Raw genomic sequence first — 20,029 nt, forward strand, 5'->3', positions numbered from 1 at the left:
AAGTCAACAACATGACACTGAATCTGTAGTGTCTTTTTCAGTCTATGCGGTGTTTTCCTTTTTTAGTTGAAGGAATAGAGAAACACAGTCTTATTTTATAATCATATCCTTCTGTTTTTTTTTTTGCTCTGAGAAAGAGTAGCGCAAGGATATTATCATGTCTTTTAATGTAATTTTCTCAGTCATATGATAAAGATATTATTATATGACTGAGAAAATTACTTAATCGTGATCGGCCGAGAGCAGGCCGATTTATCGTTAATTCTTAATTTGTACTGCAGTGCAAATTCACGCGCGCGCGTTTGTAATTTTCTCAGACAGATAATAAATAAATGAGTAATCGTATGAAGACCTATGAAAGCTCAAGCAATGAAGGATTTACACGACTCGTTGTATTTAAAAATTCTTTCAGATTGTACTCGCCTTAAGGCTCGTGCAATTTTGAGAGAATTTCAAATATCATATATTCCTAGTGTAAATCCTTACTGACACTCGAGTTCATACGATAACATATACTAAATAAATAGAGAGAGGTCTGTCTTTTCTGCTGATGTGATAGTAATATATTTTGTTGGAAGTCTTTTTTCTCCTAGAGCGATGTAGCTATTTACGGTCAAAAAGCTCTACATATATGTAATCCTTGATCTCACCGGATCTGAGATGAGACTATTGTCACACTAAAAAATGTCTTGAGTCGCTTCTGGAATTCTGTTACATATTTCGTAAAATATTTACTCTTATAACTGTAACAAAACTGAGAAACATAGCCAGTTAATTGCACAATTAACATTATACACCTAAAATCTTCACCTATTACATAAAACTTACGTATCGTGTTTGTCACGAACACCATCTCGCCATGTGATCTGGCATTGTTATAGAATCGAACTGTAACGTAACAAAAAGTACCGATTTTTTTAAATATCAAATACTATAAATTAATGTACTTACAGAGTTAATTTCTTAATCCAATTTGAAATCTAATGCTGTTTAAAGGGCCTGAGTCGGCGACACCTTTGTTTTAGTTTACGCACGAGCGTTTGGCTATTAGATTTATACAGTCGAACCCCTATTAAGCGGCCACCTATTAAACGGCCACCCCTATTAGGCGGCCAGCAATCGAAGTCCCAATGATGGTTTTTCTACTGTTTCTACCTCTATTAAGCGGCCAACACCTTTTAAGTGGCCACAGTCCATTTCCCCGAGGGTGGCCGTTTAGGGGTTCGACTGCATATCGAAACGAATGAAATCACTGTGAAACTACTAAAGATAATTAAACATGATTTCAGCGACACAACGTTTCACCATGCAATGTCAATAATTTCGATGGCCTTGAAAATGGCATCGAAAATGGCGGAGGGTGACTAGGGTCCTTTAAGGTAGCATTGCATGAGCTGAAGTGACACTTATGAAGACAACCTATTAAGACCTCCCCCCCCCCTTCCCACACTACACTAGAGGAATTTGAAAACGCAGCTTTATTTCTACGGTCAAGCCTACAGCCCACACTAATCCAGACCGTACACGGAGCTTTTCGAAAACGCTCTTCAAACCGGAGGAATTTGAAAACACCGGCTTTTGCGTTTTCGTGTGGATGGAAAACATTTTGAAAACGGAACTTTTCGAAAACGATGACGTGGCGATAATCATGTGATTTCCCACTCCGTGCTTTCCTCAAACACAAATCCAAAATGATCGGTGATTGATGCGTTTTCAAATCTCTCCGTGGTAGTGTGGACGGAAAACATTTGATGCGTTTTCAGAGTGAAATCTCCGTTTTCAAATTCCTCCGGCGTAGTGTGGACGACGCCTAAATTAAAACCTCGTTGAACAAAGTCCTTTGTGTGTTTTTCCTAAGAAAAAAAGCAACAAAACCTTTCTTAATGAAAGAAATCATTATCACAGGACCATGTAAATGTTGTTTAAACACTTAAACGTTACTTAATTGTAACTACCCTCAGTTTAAAACGTAACTGTACTGATGCTAGTTTACTATGTGAAATAGGCCCTTTGCACGATCCGGTCACATGGTACAAAATCACACGTGCTGGGACGCAAGTTGCACAGTGGGACTTCCAAAACAAAGGCAGGTCAAGGTGGACTGGTGCGAGTTGCTTTGTTTTGGAAGTCCCACTGTGCAACTTGCGTCCCAGCATGTGTGATTTTGTACTATGTGACCGGATCGTGCAAAGGGCCTATTCAATCAGTGAAGTTCTCAAGTCATACATCATGAAATTTAGACCTCTTTCGTCCTCGTAAGGTAAAGTCTGCATATTTGAAATGACTATTACATTTTGCGTCTGCAATTACATTCTGAGGTGTAATGATGTGTAGACATCATTCCCTACGAGAGCACTGACAAAGAATTATTTCGCCTACTGTTGCATAGTTATAAGGTATTCAGGGTAGCACTGATTGTCGCAAAATACAACAAAAATAGACGGGTTTCCTTGATTATTGACCACTGATTCATACAAAATCTCTGGTCTCCATGTGTTCTTTGGGGGAGGCACCATCATTGAAGAATTGCCTACACAATACTGCCCGACCAGGACCCGGGCAAGGTACATATGGCGGGCCCCGACTCCTCCCCTTGCGTAATTAAGTGAGCATCGAGCGTCTCTCGCAAAATACACACCGCGTCCATACTTAGTTCCTGCAAAGGAACACAAAGTGCGAGTCAAGGGATGGATTCCAACAAATATCAGCATTAAAAAAGAATGAATAAAAACAACTATGATCAAAATGGCGGGTTTTCTGTGATTCACTACCTTGAAATCATAGCTCAAAAACAAAACAACAACAACAACAACAACAAAAGAGGGAGAGAAGATGGAGGTCCCCATACTTGAACTCCTCTGATGAGACTTATTTGAAATCTATTGTCAGTTCTGTCTCAGATTGCGTGCCTCAGTTTCTTTAGGTCGACATCTGATAGATAATTTAGACATAGGGCATCAAATTCTTTTTGTTAGGGGAGACAGCGTAGAATTGAATAACCCGTTAAAGAATTATAAATATATTTCAAATAATTATTAAGGGACACAAGGATTCTTTCCTTGTTTTCTCGCTTTCTCTCTTTCACTTGGGCATCATGGATTGCACAATGGCGAGAGCGCTCGCCTTCCACTAATGTGTTCGTTGTTTTAGACGCAGTTGTCATTGTTGTTTTTTTTCTCGGCATTGCTCTGAGCATTTTTCTCCGGGTTGTTTGGTTTTCCTCCCTCGCTCCAAATTGTAATACGCTCTCCATGCACAAGCCCCTCAATTGTTCGTGGGTGAATAGAGATTCTAACATTTTCTTTACAGTTTTTCCCTTGATGGCCTTTTGTCTCTAAATACGGTCTAAATTTGTCTCTAAAAACTTGCTCCATCATAAACGGTACTTTCGTTACTCACCCCCTTCCCCCATCCAGAACAACAGGTTATTAAAAACACTTACCATGAGCCCCACATAAGCTTCTATTAAATCCTTGAGTGTTGATATGGCTGACATTTTTCGCGTCGGTTCCATGAAACAACTGCCGTTCACTATTCCTTCCAATGTCCTTGTCCATCTTTTGTTTTCTTACCATGTAACACTGGTAAAGATGAGGATTCTGTATTCTCTCTATTTTGTGAATAGTCACTCCATAAACGGTAGCTTGGAACCTGAACAGGGCAGCTTGGTACTCAAGGGAACTTGGTGAGAGTTCTACTGTGTGCACTGTCATGTTAGCGCTTGGCATTGGATCCCAGTATTCGGGAAGAGGAATTCCTAAGACAGAAATGTTTGCTAACTTAACCTTTAGTCTAGATGGAAACAGATTCAAAATCATCAATTGTAGTTTCAACTGTGGCTGAGAAAATCCTCGTTGTGATTGGCTGAGAACAGGTCAATTTAAATAAATAATTTTTAATTTGCACCGCGGTGCAAATTAACGCTTGCGCTTTCGTAATTTCCTCAATCACAAAATAAATGACTAATCGTATGAAAGCTCGAACCATTAAGGATTTATATACATTACTGGTGATATTTAAAAATTCTTTCACATTACACTCGCCTAAAGGCTGGTGAAGTTTTCAAATATCACTAGTTGTGTAAATTCCTAATCGCACTTGCATTCATAGGATTACCTGTACAAGGCGTTAAGAAAATCATCGAAAGGGGATGAAAAGCTAGATTTCATTACGTCACGATCATATCTTCATCTCTTCCTCTCCGCCCCACCCCACCCCCCGTTTCAAATATACGACCTTTCCTATGTTCACTTATATCTTCACCACGTACGAGTACATGTATATTACGAACTCACCACGTGATCAGCTCTCAGTTGGCTTGATAGCTCAGTTGGTAGAGCACTGCACTGGTATCGCAGAGCTCATGGGCTCGAATCCCGTTCAATCCTGAATTTTTTTTCAGGCTTTTATTTCAGAACCACGAAAGCTGTGTATGTAACTGCGATGATCAATCATGTCTTCGTACTGTTTCAAAATTGGTAAAGGGTATCGCAAAAGCTTTGGAAATTGTGATCTGTCAGGAGCCATAATCGGGGACGGAGACCGTAAGTCTTGGGATCCGCGCGCACCTATGATATGGGACAATTTTTCTATTTTTAGAACAAATTACGCCATCCTGACGTCATATATCCGCGCGGATCCACGCACATGTCGGGGGCTCTCGCGTGGATGCTGTCACGTTGCGTGATCAAATGGTGAGAGTTGCGAGATTCTCTTGCGTATTTTTCACCTCGATGGCAGGGAATAAGGCAAGGAATACGAACCAGGGCGCTTATATGTAGTTTTACGCTCTGAGCTAACGGAAAAGGTGGGTTTTTCAGGGTCGAAAACAAGACTTTAATCTCACGCTGGGAATGAATAGTAAGATCTGCTCGTGCTTGTTGTAAGCTCACGCGTATGATTTTGCGTTTGTTCATACTCTGGTATCGAGTTAATTTGTGAGTTTCTCAGACAATGGTTAATCATAACCAAAACCTGTTTTGATGGTTTCTTATTGTTTCTGCTTGTTTGGTGAGTTTGCAAAAGTTTTTGAAAGGAAAGTCTGACGCGTACAATTAGCTCATTTGCATAGTGCAGCTCGTGCACTTTCAAGTCCGAGTCGGTGTTTTCAATTGTCAACAAATCTTGACAAAGATTTCTTTCGTTATCTTTTGTGCTGAGATGCTGTAACAAATTTCACGAACGCAAAAAAGGCTACTAACATCATGTGTGTTTCTTCAACATAAGCATAGTGAAGTTTTACACTGCGAAAATGAAAATAGACAAGGAGTTTTGATAACTCGATCAACAAAATCGAAATCGTTATTCGAAGTCGATTAAAGAAAGCGTCATTGTGACTTTGCTGATTATTTCTGCTTTATTCACATATTTCCAGCTTAGCTTTTAATATGTTCTTAAACATTTATCAATCTTAAACATATTTAAAAACTATAGAGTTATTGTTTGAGTTCGATGTACGAAAGTGCGGCGGCGGAAGTCCAATTTGTCATTGACTGTACAAAACACGCATCGGCGGGCGCTCTCATTCATCGACAACAGAGAATTTACTGGATTTTTACACATATAAAACTGAGCAGTATCTACGGACGTAAAGTTATTGGGCCTTGATGAAACATCAAGCGTTGTTTACAATTCAGGCGAAACTTTAACTAGCAATTATTTTGTTTTACTTTTCGGTCGCGATAGACTGGCAAATTCCTCGCAAGTGTGTGGTAAGAGGAGCTAGGAAACCATGAAGTCCTGAAGCTCTGCTATATCTAAATATATCCAGCTAGTTTTTCGCTGTGTAATGGAAAAGCTGTTAATCTTCAACATATGTGAAATTTAAAGTGGAGTAATGTACAGCTCATGTAAAAGAAGCATCCGTCGGAACACAACTTGGTCAGCGATATATATAAACTTAAAGCGGAACATACCTAAATTCGACACGGTCTTACTTCACTCAAACTGCAGCAGCTTACGACGAAGATACTTAATTAAGCAAAATTCCAACAAACGTGAACGCGTTGAGTTGTGGGCCAAAAACATGAAAAATTTCGGGAATTTCGGACGCCATTTCCCCCGCGCGACATCCGCAGAAATCCTCGCAGCATGGACGCGCGTGTGCCGCAGGCGATGGCGCAATTTGTTCTAAAAATAGAATTATTGTCCCATATCATGGAGACAACCCCAATACTTGAAATGGCGCGCGCTTACGGTCTCCGTCCCCGATTATGGCTCCTGGATCTGTATAATCTATAATGTAAACTAAAACTCTTTAGCATGACTTGCCTTTTTAAGGTTGTTTTATAATAACGGCGCGCAAGAAAGTTCTGAAAGTGCGAAAACGACTCTTACCTTTAACAGTTAGGCAACTAATAAGCAATAAGGCCACAAGATCATTCAGGACAGTGTCCAGTCTAACACCTGAAAAATGTCCCATCAGCAACAAAGCAATCTGATTGGTTGAATTTAGTTACTGGCCCTCTGAACTAACTTAGGGTGCGATTCTTTAAGAAAATCCAGGATTGGATTCTTAAATCCGAAAACGTTTCGGATTTTGCGTTTCTTTTCTAAACAGATTAATCCAAGATCTCTCGAATCATGGTGCGTCAAAGGAACCGAAGAATCCCTGCCCAAAGTGGATTCTTCGGTTCCTTTGATGCACCATTATCCGAGTGATCTTGGATTGATCTGTTTAGTAAAGAAACGCAAAATCCGTTTTCGGATTTAAGGATCCAACGTTGGATTTTCTTAAGGAAACGCACCCTTAGATGTGTAATAAAGGTTCATCCCAGCAGAGTGCAAGTGTGTTTCCACATTTCTGTAATATCTGCTGTCATTTTAAACAACGTCATTTCCATTAACAAACTGTCACTAACCTTCTTTAGCTCCCTTCACCTTCCTTTTCAGTGTAATTTGTTCACCGGTTCGTTGTCCGCGGCCACTTTTTGCCTTCAAATCGATAACAAACTGCTCTCCACGTAAAGATACGTGTACTCTGGGCTCATCTTTGCTGCACGCCATCTCAATCCTGGCGTTGGCTTTCCGACCAAAAGCCTTTTTACTACCATGTATTTCATAACTCCATTCTATGTTCCTTGACACCAGCTGCGCCTGTTCTTCTTCCTGGCTCTTCTTTATTCTTTCGCTAATCTCTTTCCAGATTTCCCCGATCATGCCGGACACATCAGTCGCTTGACCTTGTACGACGATGCAATTAGCATCTGCCTCGACTTCAAGTTTGACGTCATGATCCTCGGCTTTTCTTCTCAGACTGTCAACCTGTTTATGCGAAAGTTGACTAATGACCTCATTTGTGACGTTCTGCGTTGCACAAGCTTCAGAAAAACCTTTCTTCAGAGATTTAATGGCTTCTTCAACACCTGTTTTCTTGCCAACAACACAAATGTGTACAATGTCATCTGTGTCATTTGCCCACGGGTAAGAATTTGTTGTCTCCCGGCACACACCACCTGTTGAAATTCTTAACCTCTTAAAACGAGATTGTATTTTACTGATTAACCCACTCTTTGGGTGCACAGGAGATAATTTGTGCTTGGCTATCAATTTGTCGATCTCTTGTTTGAAGGCAGCTGTTAATGCCTGATCTTGCTGGAACACGACAAATCGGATATCCTGCAATCTAGAGCCAGGGTTAGCTTGGCAAAAGCTGATCGTTTCTTCTAACATGATTCTTGAGGCTGCGTCTCGTGGGAAGTTGAGTTTCCCAGTGCCTATGACAGGAAATGCAATGGACCTTACTCCAAGCTGTTCACCCTTCAGCAGACACTTTTGGACGATGGCCCGTAGAGTCTAAAGCAAAAAGAAAGGGCGAAAAATGGCTTTGAAAGTGGACTGTCTAATGAGCCAGTAAAACCCCACCAGCAATGTTCATGCAAAAAAATCTAGCCCATTTTCTTTTTAAATTCGTCGCAGGATTGTCATCTCCCTCGATCTCCCCCAACGGCAACTATCCTTGTTCTTTTGTCGTCTTGCCATTGGTATTAAAGATGATTTCCAGTCCGTACTGCGCACTCTCGAGAGTTTGTTTGCATTTTTTTGATTTGTTTCATGTTGTAAACATTTCGCAACTACTTACACGAAGTAAATTCAAAGTTTCAAAACAACCGCCATTATGGATGCGAAGCGGTCGAAGCTTTATACTATGTTCTTTCTCATGTCACTTGTTGAAACAACTTCACAGCCGTAAAAATCCATGACGCTGTTGGAAAAAGAACTTGAAAGGCCTCAAAGATAGGCATGCGGTTCGTAACGAATAACATCGATTCGAATTCCATCGAGTGACATTTATAATGTTTATAAACATTAGGGTGCTGAGACTGCGCAGTACGAACTGGAAATCATCTTTAACTACCCTGAAAGATTGGAAGAATCCAAGAAAGCTTTGGAAACACTCGCCTGCAGGTCGTGTCCCTCATTCTCCCACCCGTCTACTCGTGTTTCCATAACTCGCTGGAAACAAGGAAATGAAAGTGTTTTTTACTTCACGTTATTTATCTTTGATTGAGAGGTAATGTTGCGCATTGCCTGAAAATTATACACTGCAAATGTACTTACCACTTCCCCTTGGCCACCTTGCCACTGACAACAGTTTGTGTGGATCACGTGGTTGGTCAAAGGTAAACCAGAATTGACAATAATGTCCCCAACGTTTGGATTTGCCATTGCAAGAACATCAACATTGACCATCGCTTGACTGGAAGCTCCGACTGAACTGACCAACACATCAGCCTGCAATTCAAGTTTAAAAAATTCATTCGGGACGAAAAAACGACAGAAAAAAGGCCAACACAAAGGAATGCATCAGCTAATATAAGGAGCGCGGAAAAAAATTCAGCAATTCTCACATGGGATGGAAATGGTAGGACTACGATCACGCGCCTTATGTCAGTCCTCTGGGCTCATGATCATGGTCTAGTGTAGGCGAAGGGTTTCAGAATCCAAAGACCGTAACATATCGAGGCTGATACTTGCGAAATTTTAAGACTGTTTTAAGAATAAACTCGAGGCTCAGATTTGAAAAGAATATAATTTTGTGTGTTGACCATCGCTTAACTGGAACTAAACCGTATAAAATTCTTCCTTTCTCTAAACGGTAAAACTAGCCAAAAAACAACGAAAACAGCATTAGAAGTATGTTCGATGCTAGTAACATTTCTACAAGAAGTTATGTGCGTCATATCAGGCTAATGCCTGCAGGCTGGCTCCAAAGTTACCGTTTGAACACCATCCAGACACCAAATACATTCGAAAACAGAAATATCATATCATACGCTATAATCTAAGAATATTCACAAGAATATTCCGCCTCGGCCGGAATAACAATATTCTTACAAAAAAGGGCGTTTGAAGAGCCAGTTTTAGTTAATGAAGAACGAAAAACAAACAAAGAAGTAGTTGATTAATATATTTTGCCAGGAGCCCATCACTAGAAGCGTGCAACTCCCATACTCCCATACTTTGTCACGGCATTTCTACAGACCGGTCTATTTTTAGGCCTTTTTTTTACCGCGAAATAAGTCAGTTCCAGTCTACATGAGCGCGCATCGGCAAGGAAAAAGATGGCGGCCTCAGGTGGACATGTCGACGTAATAAAAATAAAGTAATAAAATACGCCAAGAGAATATCTATTAAATACACTAATTCCCTCTCTGTTTTTTAGTCCGTGCTTGTGATTGGTCACTGAGGTTTCTACGGGGGTTTAAATTCGTGGTAAATTCAATCAAAAAGTAGATCTGTGATAACCCTGTGACAGGAACACGGGGTAATTGCACTCTCCTAGTGATGGGCTCCTGATTTTGCACTTGAGTGACAGTAGACCAAATTTAAAATATATAACTGACAGTTACGAAATAAGGCGTTTTCCTGAAATCTGACCAACTGCAACTGAATTAATAAGCCGTGGGTAGTTTCGACGATTGATGGTTTACTGACAACCAATCAAAATTGAGAATTTGGCAGCCTGGGTACAGAATAGTGATCAAGCAGTTTCCCTCCGCACTCACCTTCTCTGTCTCAATGTTTCCAGGTCTCCATGATATTTTGTGATGGCCTTGAGTCATCACCAAGGTAAAAACATTAGACCCGCTCACAGCAGCGACGTCCTCATCATCATCTACATCACCGTCGTCATCGTCGCTTCCAGAAGAAGCAGAATCTACAGCCGCTACTTGGCTGCGTAAGTCATCCCACCTTTGGCCAAACTTCTTCTGGACTTGAATCGCACAGCTGTGATCCTTTTCCACTGATTTCACAAGAAGATGTCCTTTACCACTGTCAAAGAACTTCCGGAGGCCTGGCTGTTTCACGTCAAATGTTTCAGAGGCAGTGTCCTTTATTAGAGCATCAAGCTTCCTTCTCGCACGAATCAAACCTTCTTTGTTTCCAAAAATGTCAAAATCCTCATTGCCTTTTCCTTTATTAATCTTCACTTTAAAATATTTCAGTTGATTTTCAATAGAGCGCAAATCTTCCTGGCGACGCTCAGAAAGATACTCTCTGATAATCGGAGATGAACATTTAAACTGTTCTTCCCTGATGTTTTCGCTTTCCAAAAGCTTCGTCACGAGCCTCACAGCATTGTCCGCATGCGCAGCTGACGTGCCCACAACCCTGGTGTCTTTGTCAATGGCGAACACTGCTTCCACATTGTTACTTTCCAACTCACACTTCACTTTCATTAGTCCTTCTTCCGAGCCTAAAACTTTCAAGATGCTGTCGGACAGAGTCAATTTCCTTTCAACCATATCTGACATTTGCTTTTGTAGTATCTCAGTTGCTTCATTAATATGCCGCTCAGGACCTTCAAAATAGATTCCCTCGCCTTCGGTGTCTGGCTTTATCTTCAGCTTCGTGTTCTTCTCTTGAAGTTTCTCGCCAAACTTGATCTTCTTCAGCAGAATCAAGCGTTCTTTTGGAACGTATACTCTTAGTGTTTTTCTAGTTTCCGCCCGGTATATCTCTTCCAATTTAGATCTCAACTTCTTTTGGTAACCTTCCACATCTGTGCTCAATGAAACGAGTCTGACAGCAAATGTGTGATCGATAGTTTTGACCAGCGGAGGATCCTCTCCCAAGCAGGCGCGAATACTGGATAACTGTGCTACAACGGCTCCCCAGAAATCCTTGTTGACTTGAACGTCGCGCTTCACAAAGTTGCCGAGGTAGTTTTGTATTTCATCGATGTACTCGGATTGCCACGAATCACTGTCGTCTCCTCCTCGGTACACTATTACAGCCATTTTGTTGTTCTGTTTCCAGGTAATTTCACTCTTCTTTGCCGCCAGAGAGTTGCTTAGTTCATCATGAAATGCTGTAGTGGTGACGAATTCCATTACATCCGGGTCTACAGCTATGTGTAGCTGCTGCGTTTTCGCTTCGGACTGCTGGCTCACTTGTTCCTTGTCGACGCCACCGGCGGTATTTCCCAGTCCACCTGAATCGTCTAGCACGTCGACTTCCTCACTTTCTAGAAACTCATGACAAATTCCCATTGACAGTTGCGCTTGATTTAAGGCATGTGATTTTTCTTCACGTCTGGCTAAAACTTTTTCCATATCTGTAAACATAACGAAAAGAAAATAATTAGGAAAATTAGGATTAGAAAAAGGTAAGCCGATATAAGCCAAGGTCAGAGAGGGGAGGAAGAGAGGCGTCTTTTGATACCCTTTACCAACTTTCAACGCTTGTAACTAGAGAAGCGTTGTGGCAAATTTGGTAGCTTTTTCCTTGGATTTATCCAGGACCAAATTGGTTCGATGTTTCAATCTTCCTTCTTAAACTCATCAACAATTCATCAAGTTAAAACAAAGAAAGTCACAACCATGAAGGAGGTTTGGAGACCCGGTCTTGATTAGCATAGATTTTGACGATTTTACTTTTCCGTTTACTCCTTTGTTTTGTTTTGATTGAGAAGATATATCAAACACTCGAGATAGTATTTCATTGGCTATCCAAACACCTCGAATTTCGTCAAGAATATTCCGCTGCGCGTCGTATTTTCAACTCCCTTCACGGTGTTTGGATTTCCCGATGAAACACTGTCTCTCGTGTTTGATATATTACATGAAATTGACGAACTTTCTTTTCATGTCTAGCGAGTTTTCCTGATGTTAACGCATAATTCTCTAGATTTCTTCCGGTAACATATACCGTTTGTAAGGAAATTTAGCTTTCGATTTGTCTTTCTATTTGTCTGTTTGTTTTATTTGACTACTTTATTTTGAGCCAATTTTGCTGGTGCATTCAATGTTCTGGAGATAAAAGGAAATATTTTTGAACCCACGTTAAATCCTCTAAATTTCATCGTCATAGCCTTGTAACTCTTTTACAGGGCGAGGGCCACAAATGCGCCCCTCCCTCCACCCCTCGGTCTAAATGTAGTCCAAAATAGTCAGAAAAGGTACAACCAACAACGTGACAACATTAGAACCAATTCATTCCGAGTATGATCAACATGTTATTTCTCCTTAGGACATCAAGACAGATAATAAGGGTATTTAACCCTTAGTCGATCTGTATGGGAGAATCTTGACCGAGGTCGTGTGTACAGACGTCACTGCGTTCTGTCTGTACACACGACCTCAGTCAAGATTCTCCCATACAGACCTCCTGCTTGGATAATAAGAGCTAAGGAAAGCAATCAACTGGGAATACAAAGCTGAACCAAATCATTTGAATGTAATCAATTAAAGAGTGCTAACCCATCGTTTTTTTCACAGTTTAAAGTGTAGTTTGCACAGAAATAAAGTTGCTGTCTAGTGTATCCCATTCTATTGCACTGCACTGTATTGTAGGTTGCAACCCTCGCTAGTTCTGAATGAGAAAAATATCTATATAATATGTGTGGGGTTAACATCAATGTTCTCTATTTAGAGATACCAAATTCCTTATGTTGTTTCCAGACTATTGCGATATTCCGCTCCCACTTTGCTACCCGGGGGGGGGGGGGACTCCCATATGGAGTGGACGGGGATGCTCGTCGGAAATTTTGAATTTAACTCCTAAAAGAGACCAATCTGGGCGTGGCCGAAGCTTATGCAGACCCCTAAAAGAGACCAGTTTATAAAACAGACAAATGAAAAGTACAGTGACTTTTAATGATGGCGAATTTGTTTATCTGAATTGAGTAAATATAAAGAATCAAAATTCTTTCTGTTTTGTTATTTCTTCGCGTGCAACCCTTAACAAGACCTTGACGGCTAAAAATATTGGCATTTTGCCCAGAACACCCTAAGTGAGACCAAAATCTGAAATTTACACCCCTAAGCGAGATGACGAGCATCCCCGTCCATTCCATATGGGAGCCCCCCCCCCCCCCCGGGCTTTGCGACCCTCAACATATAGTTTCTTTTTTCCTTGTCGTTCACTTGGGGTTTTAGTCGTTTGAAATAACGGCACTCGGAACCGAGGGCGTAGCCAGGATTTTTCAAACGGGGGGTCACATTGTGCCAAAGTGAGGGTACTCACCAGATTGTCATGTCGACCTCCATGCCGTGTTTTAGGTTGTTTGCTTAAAGTACACCTAACCCCAAACCTCACAAAGGGGGAGGGGGGGGGGGTCACGGGCACCCCAACACCCCCCTAGCTACGCCCTCATGGCAGACATCCAAAATTTTGGGTAAATGATGCAACATTTGCTGAACAAGCACTATATATAGTTTTGAACTTCTTCGTCTGAAGCAAGCTGACTACTAACTGCAGCTACAAATGAGTTACAAACCTCCTGGGTCTTGAAACACAACTATATCTCTACCACTTTTGGCTACAAATTGCACCCTTTTCACAGGACCCCCACTATTTCTTCGACTTTCAAATTGTAGTTGGATGGCATCATGGGTAGTGTTATCTGAAAGACCGGTGACAAGAATGCTCTTACAAGCTTGTTGTATGGAAACCTCAGCTGAATCTAATTTTCTTTTCTTGCCTTTGGTCTTGATTCTTCTGAAATCTAAGAAATATAACAATAATCATTAAGGTTAAAGCCTCGGACGTACAAGCTAACTCATCCCTCCCCCACAGTGGTACAAAAAGGGGGTGGATGGACCCCTTGTCCCTCGGGTTTTCGTTCTGTTGAGGCACAGCGAAAAATATTTTCATTAATTAGATAGCCCCAAACTTGCCCTACAAAAATGATACCATATTTGTTGCTTGTGACGTCATATGACGTCAAATGATGTCATTTGACCCACCATTTTGGATCCGCCACCTTGGGAGTTAACTATTTTCTTAAGAAGTCAAGAAATAACAGAAATTACGACAAAATCAAGCCAGAATGCTTATGAATTGTAAAAATTGGTGAATTTCTGGAATTTGATGAAGAAAATGGAAAAAATGCAGAATTATGTCACAAAAGTTAATTTTTGGCCAAAGCTACTTGGAATTTGCAGTTGCCATGGCAATGCCAAAAATGATGGACACACAATTATTGACATATCAAAATTTTTGCGAAGGATGATTGAACAGCCACTGAACATTTCAGCTTCTTAGAGTAAATCGCCTTTTCAAAACTTTGCAAAACCTTATGAGGCACAACCCCTCATTTACGTCTGAGGGTTAAATTAAATTATGTGGAAATTCACATCTCCTCTGAGTAAGGAAACTTAAAGCACATTTACAGTTCGACTACAATAATTCTTGGAAGTAAATAGAAAGAAACTTTATTAACCTCAATGAAGAACACTGCACTAAAACGTTTCACCTTATGTATGATGACATACTTTATCCAGAACCTTGGGCAAGACACTTAACTCTCACAGTGCCTCTCTCCACCCAGGAGTATAAATGGGTACCGGCGAATTGTTGGGAAAACCTAACAAATTGCGGGGGAGTGACCTGCGATGGACCAGCATCCCATCCAGGGGGAGTAGAAATACTCCTAGCCGCTTCATGCCACAGAAACCGGGATAAGCTCTGGCAGCTATGAGCCAGTCAGCTCCAAGGCTTCACTTCCTTTATCCAGCACGATTACGAGAAAAAAGTCAGAAACATGGTCTTACTGACTGCAACCTTTTGGTCTTGATGTGGGTTTCCTGCTCCCAGATATCAATAGGATTCTAAATGGTGCTCATTTCAAATAGGTTTTCATGCATGTCAAAACATAAGCCAAAACTGATCAATGACGTTGGTTTAAGAAAGTACAATGTAGCAAACAGTGTTAATTTATGATTGCAGTTGAATAAGTTTAATTACAAATCTCCTTGCAGGAAAAATGTTTTACATACACCAGGAAGCACTCAGGAAAGATAAAGAGACCACTAAAAACATCAAAAGTCAACTTCAAACTTACTGACTCAGTTGTAACATGTCATTCATATATATGTGACTGATACACATGGTTGCCTTCAAATTAAAGGGAACCTTGGAGAAATGCCGTTAACTATGAACCGAGAAGGAGATTGGGTGGTTAAGATGGAGAAAGTCTGAGGCAGATCACGAACGACAAACTTGAACTGATTGGCTAAACATTCAAGCTTAATAGGCTAGTAAATGTCTTAGGGCTTAGTCATTCGTAATGAAGGTTTCTATGAACTAAACTTCTTTTGTGCCAAGTTAAACTAAAGGGCCACAGGTGTGGTATCTCTTGCATATATTTTTGCTGTTTAACATTTATTTTTAGAAAATAACCTAGATCGATTATGCTGATTGGTTTAAAATCATGTCTCCATTTAACTATTAGATTATGAGCTTGAGATAGTTGACTTAACATTCTAATTCACTACAAGTAGTAATACCTTCAAACGAATGTAAATTATTTACTACATAAAGATGATTTCCAGTCCATTCTGCGCACTCAAGAGTTTGTTTGCATTTTCTGTTTTATTTCATGTAAGACATCGTAAAATGTGAACATTTGGCAACTACTTACATGAAGTAAATACAACCGCTATTATGGATGTGAAGCAATCAAAGCTTTAAGCTTTGTTCTTTCTCATATCACTTGAAAAAACAACTTTGCAACTGTAAAAATCAATGAAATTGTTGAAAAAAGAATTTGAAAGGTCTCAAGGATAAGGTATGTGGTTCGTAATGAATAACATCGATTGGCATTCCATCGAGTGAGATTTATAATGTTTAATAAACATTAAGGTGCTGAAACTGCACAGTACGGACTGGAAATCATTTTTAAATATTCACAGAAACAGGTACAACGAAGCATGGGTGGATCGCATGCGGACCCTAAAGAATAGAGAACAAGCAAAGTACCACAACCAAAAGAAACAACAGAAAACAAACAATGCTGCTGGTTTGGACTGTCACGCCATCAGAAATAAAAATCGTAACAATTCAATAAATTACTCAAGAATCTGGGGTATGATAGATGATTGTTATATAAACAAGCTCAACAAGATTGAGGTCTGTACGGTTTTTCATTCGCGCGTAATTTGGAGAAGGGTTTATAGAGCTTTGTGCGGAGTCGCCAGGTTGGTGCCCATCGTAGGGACACAAACATGGCGGCCGTAAAGTAACAGAAACATCTGTCACTGAATTTTGCTATTTAAGCGAAAAGTTATTGCTCTAGAGCGCCGACACATTGAAATTAACACCTCTTCTAAAGCAAGAACTGTTCAGTTAGCGAAAACTTACGCGGGGACTCATTTTATTGACCTTCACAAGAGCCTATTTGATGTCACGCAACGCATAAACTTGGAAAATAAAACGCACTCTAAAAATGAAGAACACTGGCTGTCGAGCTTAAACGTGGTGAAACGCCAAGTTATTAGAGAGTCTTACATTTGATGAAACTAGGTTTTCAGTAGGATTTTGGAAAATGATGGCGTCACATGAAAAGCAGCAATTGGAAGAAGCACAAAAACAAATGCTGACAATGCTAAACGTAGGCTCACCGCAAAAAAGCTGCTGATCTGTTGACGAGAGGGAGGTCTTAGTTCTCTTTTCTGGCCCGTGGTGACCTTGCATGGCTTGCCTTCGTTTACGTTTTGCCGCGTCCTTAGCCTTCTTCAACTGTTCCTCGGAACTGGAGGCCAATGAATGAGTTGCCAGTAATCGGATATCCGTGTTTGCGCGAAGAACTCTGGGATCGTCAGGGGGCAAACATCGCTAGTCGCTGGAAGGAAATATATGGCGAAAAGTTGTTTCGAGGTACAAGAAAACGATTTTTGAGAGAGATCAACGCTTTTTCGCCGTCGTTTTTATCGCGAATGGATTTGGGCAATGTTGATATGTGGAATATGTAAGTTTTTGTTTGAATAACCGTGAAATATGTGATAAAACCTACCGATAAACTCCGTTGCTTGCGGGAGGTTTAATTGTGAAATTTACATCGCGTAATGGTCTGAAAATATTACAAAATTAATTAGGTGAAAATCGAGAGGAATTAACCCAGTAAGGCCTTTTAAGTTGTGTACAGGCTACTTTTGGCTTATTTGAAAGCTCAGTCATACAAATAATACCGGAAATAAGCCCGGTCGCGATCATTGTACTGTCTGGGGTTGATTTAATGACAAATGAGTCCGCGCGACTCATGCTGTGTGGCTGCTGTGTTGCTCAAAGCCTTTGTTTTGCTTTTACAAGCACGTATTTCAGTGATTTTCCTTTTCTATAACAGATCAAGGGTGGCTCCTTGAATACATCTCTGAGTATTTGTATTTAAAAGTGCCATTTGTGCGTGATTATGCTTTCCAAAGTTTGGTATTGACGGTTGAGTGAAATTGCCCGACACAAAGGGTAGTAGTTCCTTCTGCAATTTTCGATTTCTGTTTTACAGCTTTTTTCTGTCTTTATATTTAACTTCTCGGAGTGTCTTTTCTACCATTTGCTCCGGGTAGCCTCTCGAGATCAGGCGTGTACTGAAATTTTCAATATTCTCTTCAATGTATTTCACAATAAACCTCACGCAAGCAAAAGGGAGTTTAATTTATCGGTAAATTGTATCACTTATTTCACGGTTATTCAAACAAAATCTTACATTTTCCATGTATCAACATTGCCAAAATCCATTTGCGATAAAACAACGGTGAAAAAGCGTTGATCTCTCCCCAAAACCATGTTTTTGGGCGTCAAAACAACTTTTTGCCATACATTTCCTTCTAGCGACTTGCAATGTTTGCCCCCTGACGATCCCAAAGTTCTTTGCGCAAACACGGGTATCCGATTACTGGCAACTCATTCATTCATCAGAGGCATACTCGTCCACTACTGTCCAACCATCGGCACTCTTATCGGTTATTCGGATCAACTCTTGGCATTCTTTGCCTTCGAAAATCAAATTAGTCACATCTTTGTTTTCGGGAACATTGAATCGATTTGGGCATTACGTTCAAACTGCTCCTGATTACCTTTGAATTTCATGACAGTAACCGTACTAACCTGCTTGTCCATCCTCGATTGCTCACTCCACAGGTAGGCCAAACTCGTTATGTGAGCTGTTCAATAATACACGGAGGCGTAGTTAATAATTAGTCATAACCTTCGTTATAAGAGATTGTATTGAAAGTGAAGAATGATCATCGCAGTTAATTTTCCAATTTAAGCAATTGGAAAGAAGAAGCCTGAAAAAAAAAAAAAAAAAAAAAAAAAAAATCAGGGCATCAACGGGATTTGAACCCATGACCTCCGCGTTACCGGTGCGATGCTCTACCAACTGAGCTACGAAGCCACATATTGGGAAAGGGGTCAATTAATTGAGCTGATATCTTCCCGTGAGAAGTGAAATGATGTGAAGTATATATGAAATAATTCATATATGAACTGCGGTTGTAGATGAAAGTGAAGAATGATCATCGCAGTTAATTCTTTCCAATTGCTTAAATTGGAAAATTAACTGCGATGATCATTCTTCACTTTCATCTACAACCGCAGTTCATATATGAATTATTTCATATAAACTTCACATCAAGAGATTGTATTGAAAATACTTCTGTCGCTGTAAGGTGTGCGAGATTGGCAAAACAATTTTCCTTTAAACTCGCCTAAGTTGTTGTTGTTTTTTTTTCGTCGTTTCTTACAATTCTACAGCGTTGATGGCGTCTTAACGCCGTTGTGAGCTGGTTGGTTTTCTCCCGGCATAGTCAATCGAACCCGATCGAACTGTATTTCAATCGAACTAAATCGAACTCGTTCGATTGAGATCAGCAATCGAACCAAATCGAACTCACATAAAAATAATTGGACAATCGAACTAAATCGAACTTTTGATTTCTGAACTCTTGGTTTTTTGTAAAACTGGTGCTGAAAATCAATAACAAGCTTTTCGAGGCCTGAGTTAATTCAGTATAACTCGTGCTTTTCATGTTTTCGAGAACACATAACATTATCTCTGGTAATCTTTGTTCAAGCGAATTTACTCACCGAACACAATCGAACGCAACCCACTGGAAGCTACTGGGCTGGGTTCAATTTAGTTCGGCCGCCGAACCCAATCGAACACAATCTAATGGATTTAGTTCGTTCTCGGGTTTGATTTGTTTGATTGAGTTCGATTGGTTCGGAAGTCGAACTCACACGAACTCACACTAAAATCGATGTTCGATTTGGTTCGATTGCTGAGCTCAATCGAACTCAAACAACGGATTAAATTCGATTGAGTTCGATTCCCGAACGTTCGATTGACTATGCCGGGTTTTCTTAGGGTGGAAAACCGACCTGCTCACAAAAGGTCTAAACCCGCAGCTAAGAAGGTTTTAATGCAAAAATCATAAGAAACGACAAGAAAACAAGTTAGGCGAGTTTGGAAATGTTAATGCAAATTTTGTACACTTTACAGTGACAGAAGTATTTCCCATAAAATCTCTAATAATGAAGGTCATGACTAATTATTAACTACGCTCCGTATATTTAATATATTAGGGTTGAACTCAGCTGGTTGATACAGTTGACGAAGTCAACTATCATAGACCTAACACGAACTATTGACGTAATGATGGCGCGCGCAAAGAGAATTAACATTATGGCGATCAAAGTAAACAAGTCATTTTTTTCATTTTTATGTCACGGAATTCTCTAAAAGAAATAGAAAACATTTTCTCCGTGTTTCTATCAGAACAAATAGATCATGAGCTCGAGATTT

The 20,029-nt window shown here is 40.3% G+C and overlaps 1 protein-coding gene and 1 long non-coding RNA gene across 2 annotated transcripts; one reads left to right on the top strand and one right to left on the bottom strand.

Annotated features, from left to right (window-relative positions):
* Positions 1–109: 109 nt before the first annotated feature.
* Positions 110–18,567, bottom strand: LOC110055772 (uncharacterized). The gene is made up of 7 exons (XM_089298995.1): positions 16,848–18,567; positions 13,724–13,951; positions 10,008–11,560; positions 8,560–8,733; positions 6,861–7,794; positions 3,443–3,757; positions 110–2,656 (listed from the first exon to the last, which is right to left on the bottom strand). Exons 1-7 carry the CDS (start codon positions 16,918–16,920, stop codon positions 2,376–2,378), a joined length of 3,558 nt encoding a protein of 1,185 aa, XP_089155121.1. The 5' UTR covers positions 16,921–18,567; the 3' UTR covers positions 110–2,375.
* LOC149104371 (uncharacterized) lies at positions 15,746–16,298 on the top strand. Its single transcript, XR_016210125.1, has 2 exons — positions 15,746–16,015; positions 16,140–16,298. It is a non-coding gene; the product is annotated as an uncharacterized LOC149104371 (long non-coding RNA).
* Positions 18,568–20,029: the final 1,462 nt, after the last annotated feature.

The sequence above is a fragment of the Orbicella faveolata genome, unplaced genomic scaffold (genome assembly GCF_042242905.1).
Source record: "Orbicella faveolata isolate gen_17 unplaced genomic scaffold, um_ofav_v1 contig_34, whole genome shotgun sequence".
Taxonomy (NCBI): Eukaryota; Metazoa; Cnidaria; class Anthozoa; order Scleractinia; family Merulinidae; genus Orbicella; species Orbicella faveolata.